General features: G+C 28.7%; 1 protein-coding gene across 1 annotated transcript in view; it reads left to right on the forward strand.

Annotated features, from left to right (window-relative positions):
- Window positions 1–7,651: 7,651 nt before the first annotated feature.
- The window catches only part of LOC107481549 (uncharacterized), a gene marked incomplete in the record, with an annotated part of 5,932 nt that continues 5,309 nt past the window's right edge, over window positions 7,652–8,274 (forward strand). Inside the window, 1 exon segment of the mRNA XM_052258542.1 lies at window positions 7,652–8,274. Within this exon segment, the coding sequence (XP_052114502.1) occupies window positions 7,873–8,274 (402 nt within the window).

Consider the following 8,274-nt stretch of genomic DNA (forward strand, 5'->3'; position numbering starts at 1 on the left):
CTTGTATTCTAAGTATTTCAAAAGTGATTTAGTTTTGTGAGTTTTATCTCAAATTTTAACTCCATGAAAATGTTAAAGGAAGGGGGAGGGGTGTACTGTGTAAGTGTGTATACATATGTTTTCTTAAATCCTCAATTTTTATATGATTTAGTAAAAAAGAACACAGTATTATATAAATATCAGAACATGATAATGATGGTCTAGCGGAGAAAAATGATATAATATTATTAATATTTTATAATTTATTTTACTATTGTATAAATTTATTACAACAGTACACCACTATTTTTGTTAATAATTTGTGCAAAATTAACAGTAAAAATAACATTGAAACACCTTTTAAACAAACACATAAGGTCAAAAAATAATTTAGCTAACATGTGCCTTTACATGTGTCTTAAAGGCATATAATAAAATTACTAATTATTTTTTTTTTAAAATACAAAATTTTTAATATTTTCGTTGTACATTGATTAAAATAAACAATTTAAAATTTTTTATTCCCAACAACCTTAATTTATATCTTTAGACATGTTCATATCCTGACCCAATAGTAAAAGCCTAAGTCTAAACAAAAGGTATAATCCCACGGATTGAGCCTCACCCAATACCAACCTTCGTCCTATGAAGTCGGTTCTCACCACGACTTGCTCTAAAGAAGTCGGGCACGAGGGTTAGCTGGCAAATAAACACTCATTCAAATGAGTAACTGCCTCTAGAATCTCTCTAACCACTTCCAAAAGCCATATCCTAACCTCCCTAAGATAATGGGACGGTTAACACCCTAAAAAGGTGGCACTACTCCAACGGTGGTTATTAATTCACCATTATAAATACCCTGACACTCTTCAGGTATCTCTAAGTCCCAATACTCTCTAGACTTGCTTACACTCTTGCTGACTTAGGTATCGGAGTGTCTTTGCAAGTACCACCCCCCATTCCTTCATACACACAAGTCGGACGGAGGCCCCCGAGTAGCAGATCCATTTGAAGCCTCCTCCTTCGTACGTTTGGCCCAACCAACGCCATCCAACCCATTAATCTCCGGTTACCCATCGTAACAAGACACATGTTAATTTTTTTTTTGTCAAAATTAGACATAGATTAATTAAACCCTATATTAAAAATACCATTAATACTTAACCAAATATTTAACACAAAAAAATAATACTTTATCCTACATATAAAATTAGGTGACTGAAAGTCTAAGAAACAAGCTAATCCACATTATTTGTTTTTTCTCAATTGTAGAACAAAGAGAAACATCTTCTTAATTTAGTCTAGAAGTAAACTAGGTTTATAACTGCTAGAAGGACAGGTTTGACCGACTGAGTTCTGGAATAAAAAATATATGTCATTAGAAAATTGTACTTTTTGTAATGGGATTTCAAATAAATCGAATTATTTAAAATGCATATTCATGATTAAAAATTAAATACAATAACCTTTATGAAAAAAAAAACACGGAACTTTTATTATTATGATTATTATTATTATTATTATTATTATTATTATTAAGTCAAATGGATGCTTCGGCTTGTTGCATGATTGTACATGCCCCATGACAAAAACACGATACATTAGTGAGCCAAGAAAGCTTCCACCTAATAAAGCAACAGAAAATGACTTCCATTGAACCACGCAGGGGATTTGGTCCAAAACGACGACTTTTCATGTTTCATCTCATTTAATCCAAAAAAAAAAAGTACTCCTTTTTATACACAAGAAACAAGAAACAAGAAACAAAATAGATATAATATATAAAAAATGTTTTTGTCTAATAAGACTGATGAATAATAATAATACTTTATGGATCGGACCCAGCGTCCAATTCAGACAATAAACCCTCAAGATGCAACTACCCCGGATTTTATTGAAGGCAACAACTTCTTTGATTGGCAGTATAAGATGAAAATAGTAACCAAATTTATATAAAGTGATGTTCTGTTTTTAATACGGGAAAAAATTAAAAAAAAAAAATTTGTGTGGACGAAATAGGCCTCATTTAATATACTATCAGATAAGATAAGCATAGTAGCATGTGGATTTAACCACTCAATATAATTGGGGAGACAGGTGAACAAAATTTGTAGATTAACTTTATGCAGACAGCTAGAAAAATTAAAAGGAACCACCAGAAACGGAAAAAAAAATTAAAAGGATCCAATGGTCGAGATGTGTATTAACTATTAAATTAAGAAACAGAGGAGAAAGGTTAAATATTTGGTAGGAGGCAGATAAATTGATAATGGCCATCATCATCCTCATAAGTTTCAGTCTCCACATTCCTCGTGTGCCTTTTTTCCTATGAAAGTCAACCCAATTGAAAAATGTTTCCGAATTGCGCCTAAGAATCTAAAAAAGAGTGATTTACACATTATATTTGAATTTGAAGTGCCTTGTGTCCTTAAAAAAATATAGATACACCTCCATGTAATAATAAAAGGAGAATTATTTGGTGACTAAAATAATAATGTTTAAAAATGGTCAATTGACCCATAAATTAAAAGTTGACATATAGAATGGTTAATTATAACGAGAATCATTTTAAAAGAATACTTTTGTGAATCACGTTAAAATTAGAAGAAATTAAGTTATGGAAAAAAAAAAGAAAAATATAAATACACAAAAGGAAAAAAAAAAGAAATAAGCAAAAGCTGTGAAGTTAATAAAAATGAGATTTTTTATTTACATAAATTAAATAAATATTTTATTTATTAAATTATATAATTATAAAAATTATTACAAAAATACGTCTTTTAATCTTATTTCGTTTAGGAGGTTGGTTAGTTAAAAAAATAGAAAGTAAGTATTATTAAGTTGATAAAAAATATTTTTTTTAATTTTTTGTATATTTAATCATTTTTAATAGTAAAAATAAAAATATTAAAAAAATAAAAAAAATTCAAAAGTTAGAATTTATTTTTTTAAAGATATTTTTTTAAAAAAATATCTTAAAAAATATATATTTTCTTAAAAACTTAACCAAAACAAACCCTTAATATTTTTCACCTTAATGAGAATAAGCAAATACGAAAAGCGAATTCATGGAACTTCAATAATACTAAGCTAAGGTTTTTCGGGTTTAGGACTTTATGATAAAGATATATTATTGTAGTTGTATAGAAAGATGAGTCCTAAGAGTGAAGAGAATCAAGAACATAGCTATTGAGTAGAGAAGAGAGAAGAGAGAAGAGAAAAGAGAGAGAATTTGTTTAAGCTTTTTTTTTAAGATAAAAAATGATTCTTACAAAAATAAATCATTATCCTTTTAATTTTTTAATAATTGAAAAAATAAAGTATAATTTTTTATTATTAATTTTATAAGTAGAACAAAAAAAATATAAGAGAGAATAATAAAAAATTAAAATCACATTTTACTCTCTTAATTTTTTTTTTAACAATTAAGAGAATTCATTCTTCTCACGTTACCATTAACTTACTTATATATTACATTATTATTCGCCTATGATAATTACCAACTTACAAATAGCATTGCTAACTAAATATTGTAACTGGATAACAAATTTACTGATCAATTAATACTCTACAAATTGTTTTTGGCGCCAACACTCTAACTAACTCATGTAATAAGTTGAGTTAACTTGTTTCAGTGAATTTCCAAGAAAATGAGATTGTATATTTTGATTTGATTTCTAGATATATTGTACAACATATATATATGAAATGTCCGAACCCCACAATATCTAACTTTGAGTTGTGTAGTGATTGTCCATATATGTTTTAGCTAGTTCTTTCATTTTTGATGGTGCTACATGAGATGAGGAACAATGATATATATCAACCATGTTACATGCAGTTTGTCGAGTTCTCAATTTGTAAATCATTGCTCTCTCATGAATGATCACCCTGAATATGGCCAAACCAATCTGGCATGTTTATATAAACACAATTATTATGCATATTTCTAGTTGGGTATGCTAATTATCTTAATAAAGTTAGTAAGAACGAAAAGAAAAATGAGTTTACCAGTTTACTCATCAATGTGCATCATTACTTACCTTTTGGGACATCATTCAACAAACATAGGCTGATGCTACCTTCCGATATTAACAAAATTAATCATTCAAAGCTTTGGTAGCTTAATAATAAATTACCGGCTTTAAAACTGGACCCCAATCAATCTAAACAACGTACTGTGGGTAGAGATAGAAATAAAATAATAGAGAAATCATTACCATTATTTTGATCACCCGACTGAACTAATTAGTTCAATGAAATTAACTAAAATCAGGCCATCTGACTGGTGTGATTCAGGAAAAAAAAAAAAAAATCAATTGATAACGAATCGGTAAAAAAATTGAAAAATCAATAAAAAATCGATTAATTTATCGAGTCATTTTATCTTTTAACAATTAATCAATTTAAAATAATAAAATATAAAAAATTTTTTAAATTATATATTTAACTTTAATTAAATTTTACACTTCTAATTATATTGATTTTTAAAATCTTGATCATAAATGAAGATTGAAGTCAATATTAAAAAACTTCTATTAGTGATATTTGTATTAAAAAAAATCATAAAACTGCATATATAATATATTTAAGGAAAAATGTTAAAATATTGGTAATGTCGCATCAATAAATATTATCAAAATAATATGTGACTATAATTATTCGATAAATAAATATTATTTCTGATTATTAAAAGCATTTCCGTCTGTAAAGCATGATCGAGATAATTAAGACAATCAACGTGGCAAATGTGAAAGGTACGATTTCTTGAGCCGATGGATTGATTAATCATTCATTAAAGAGAAATGCTAGGGTGTTACCTGAATTCATACCCCAATTATTAACCCATGACCCCTGCGAGCAATTAGAGAATGATTAAATTAATATGATTTGTAATTAATTATATCATTGGGCACATTATGCACAAATCTTCATGCACCAACCAAAATTACAAAAGCTTCTATGATGGTCCTAACTCCCAAGCTGATAATAAGTTGGCCAAAAACAAAATATTTGATTATGCATAATCTAGTACAAACTTATGCAGACGTGCCATTTAGAACCTTAAGTCTAGTAACGATGAGAAAGTGTAATTGCCTTTTAACCTAAGAAATAGAGACACTTTTTTTTATGCTAATAAGTGTCACACCGCCGCAAAACACTGTAGATACGCTGTCTAACTGTGGGGAGTTTTCGACTATCGATCGGAGAAATTTTGGGAAGGAATTAAGCGAGAGAATATTAGATGAGAAGACACCACATTCAACTCAAAATCTTAAGGTGTCAAGTAAATGAGTCTCTTATTTTATAAACTCATTACTCTTTTTTATTTTTTTTTTATATGAGACTAACTTCAACATTTCTCACACGTACAACATTAATATTAAGTTATAGTTCAAATAATATATTTTTTTGTATTTTTTGTATTCAACTATATTTTAATAAAGAATAAAAAATTTTTTCGAATATGTTTGAACATACTTAGATATCATCACGTGCCAACGTATCCAATTTTATTTTTAATATATATTCTTGATGAAATTTTTTATATTTAATATATATAATATAATTTCATATCTTATAAAAATTTTAAATTTATGTATTCCTATATCTTGTGTCAATATCGGTGCATGTTACTTAAGTAACCATTACTCCATTGAAATGTGGTATCCATGCATCTACTTGTTTGTCCTTTTTTTTTGCTTCCTATTCTTATCAATTCGTATTTACCTAGACGTGCATTATTATTAATTTTGGGAGCAAAGAGTTTAGAGTAAAACAAATTTAGAAGCACAAATTAAACCTCTCTGAATGTTTACTTAATCAGTGTTTTCATATATTGTTGGTGATTATTATGGTACCTACAAATATTTGTCAAACTTGTTTAAAAAAATTAAAAATTAATATTTAATTTTAAAATATTAAAATAATAATTATTAAATATTTAAAATTTATCATAACAAATAAATTAGACACCATAAAATTCACTTATATTATTACTCTAATTTTTGTAAATAGTGCACATCATACTTGACAAATGAAAGCAATAATACGTTGGATAATCTAATTTCAAGTTATTTTCAATTTATATATACGCATGACACTCACATATAACCAAGTTCCAAATTAATAGATATCATATGTCAAAAATTGTATTTTGGGAAGAAAAAGTTTAGAAGACCAATAACATAACAAGTCACTTAAACCAATTTATTTTTATTTTGAAATTCAAAAAATTACAATAGTGGAAGGTTGTTTTTATTGTTTTTTGATAATAAAGTTGTTTTTCAACTAATTGATTAGAGTTGGCTTTATTCTTAGTTGATTCCCCTAACAAAATTATTCTAAAAAACTTCATCTACAGTTGCCAATAATAATAATAATCTATATATTTTATTCATTTGATATATTTTTTGTTCCTAAACTTAATTTAACAGTGTTTCTATCTTTTGTTTGTGAATATAGTTTTTAATTGTTATTTTAAAATACAATTATTTTAAGAAATCGATTGTTTAGCATGTCTTTCTTATATAATATATCCAAGTAAAAAAAAAAATTGACTGAATTTAATTAAAAATTAATTTGTTCACCTGACTCATGATAGTTTATATATAATAAGTATTATCTCATAAAGATATTGTTATTTTGTTTCTAGTCTTTATATATTTAATTGGTTAATATTTCAAAGACCTTTAGACTTATGCCAAAATAAAATTTTTATAGGAATCAAAATTAAATGTGTTTGAAGTAGTTAGACTAATAAAGAATTTATCTAAATGCAAACAAAAATAACATTTGAGATATTTATAAGAACATTTATTTTTCATACCAAAGTTTAACAGGAAAGATTATTTTAACAATTTCACGAGTAAAGGAAACTGGCACCACGTTTTGTGCCAGCAAGTAACTTACAGAGAATGTCTCTGACTATAGTTTAATAAAGTATGTATTTCAAAACATGATTTGTCTTGCATGTATGTGTTGGAAGGATTTAAATTTTATAAAATGCTTATAATATCTTAATTGTCTGTAATTAAGAAAAATAACACCTTTAATTATCTCAAATTTATGATTCATTGTATTAGTTTTTTCATGCTATAAAATTCTAAATAATTAATTTTCGTTAAATATCAAGGTAATTACATAGCCAAATAGTTTGGTTTTATATTTAAGCACTAAAAATAAGGTTTCATATTTTGAGGTTAAAAGGGGACGACCACCACACACTACGCGGTCTAATAAATAACTTTTATGCAATGTCTTAATTATTATAATTAATTTTTTTATCAAGTTAATTGACTTTGCTTTTTTTTTTTTTCTAGCAGATGAGAAAAAAAAAAGAAGAAGGAAAGAAAAAGCCAAAACAAAAGGATGTGCAAAAAAGAAAAGAAAATCGCTATCAAGCAAAGCAATAATCCAAAATCTCAACTCCATCTATTCACGGCTTCCGTTTCCCTCTTTTAAGATTAGCAAAAATAAAGTTTAAACAAATTTTTGGTTTTTAAAAATATTTACTTTTCTAGTTTTAGTTTTCAAAAAATTTAAATTTTATTATTAATTTAGTTTATTAATTGTATGATAATTTAAATATTGACATAAAAAGTTTAAACACTAATGTGGCAAAAGACCAAAAACAGCAATTATGCTATGTACTTCACAGTCCTTGTGACAACAAAAAAAGTCTAACCGCCCTCTTCACCCTCCCCAGTGGCCTCCCCTCTCTTTTGCTTCCCCACACACATTTCGTTTTCATTCTCCGATTATTCACTCGCCCTTCCCTCATCACTCCTAATTTCCGATGACCGGCGGCGATAACTGTCACCGGACGGAGAACTGAGATAAAACAGCTCACACATAGATACACCACACTCTCTCTCCTCTCTCCGTTCCAGCATGTCCGAGAACAACGACGTAACGCTACAGACCTTCCGAGCGCTGGTAGAGAGCGCTGACCACAAGTTCGCTAGGGTTCGCGACGTTCCTGCGTACGGTCGCGTGAGCCAGAGCCACTTCTTCCACAAGGTGTTCAAGGCGTACACGCGGCTCTGGAAGTACCAGCAAGAGAACCGGTCGAAGCTGGTTCAGTGCGGCCTCAAGCGCTGGGAAATCGGCGAGATCGCGAGCCGAATTGGCCAGCTCTACTTCAGCCAGTACATGAGGACCAGCGACATCAGGTTCCTCGTCGAGGCCTACGTATTCTACGAGGCCATACTCAGCAGAAGGTACTTCGAAGGATCTGAAGGCTCGCCGAGAGATCTGGGAGTCCGGTCCAAGGAGTTGAGGTTCTACGCGCGG

The sequence above is a fragment of the Arachis duranensis genome, chromosome 3 (genome assembly GCF_000817695.3).
Source record: "Arachis duranensis cultivar V14167 chromosome 3, aradu.V14167.gnm2.J7QH, whole genome shotgun sequence".
NCBI classification, from domain to species: Eukaryota; Viridiplantae; Streptophyta; class Magnoliopsida; order Fabales; family Fabaceae; genus Arachis; species Arachis duranensis.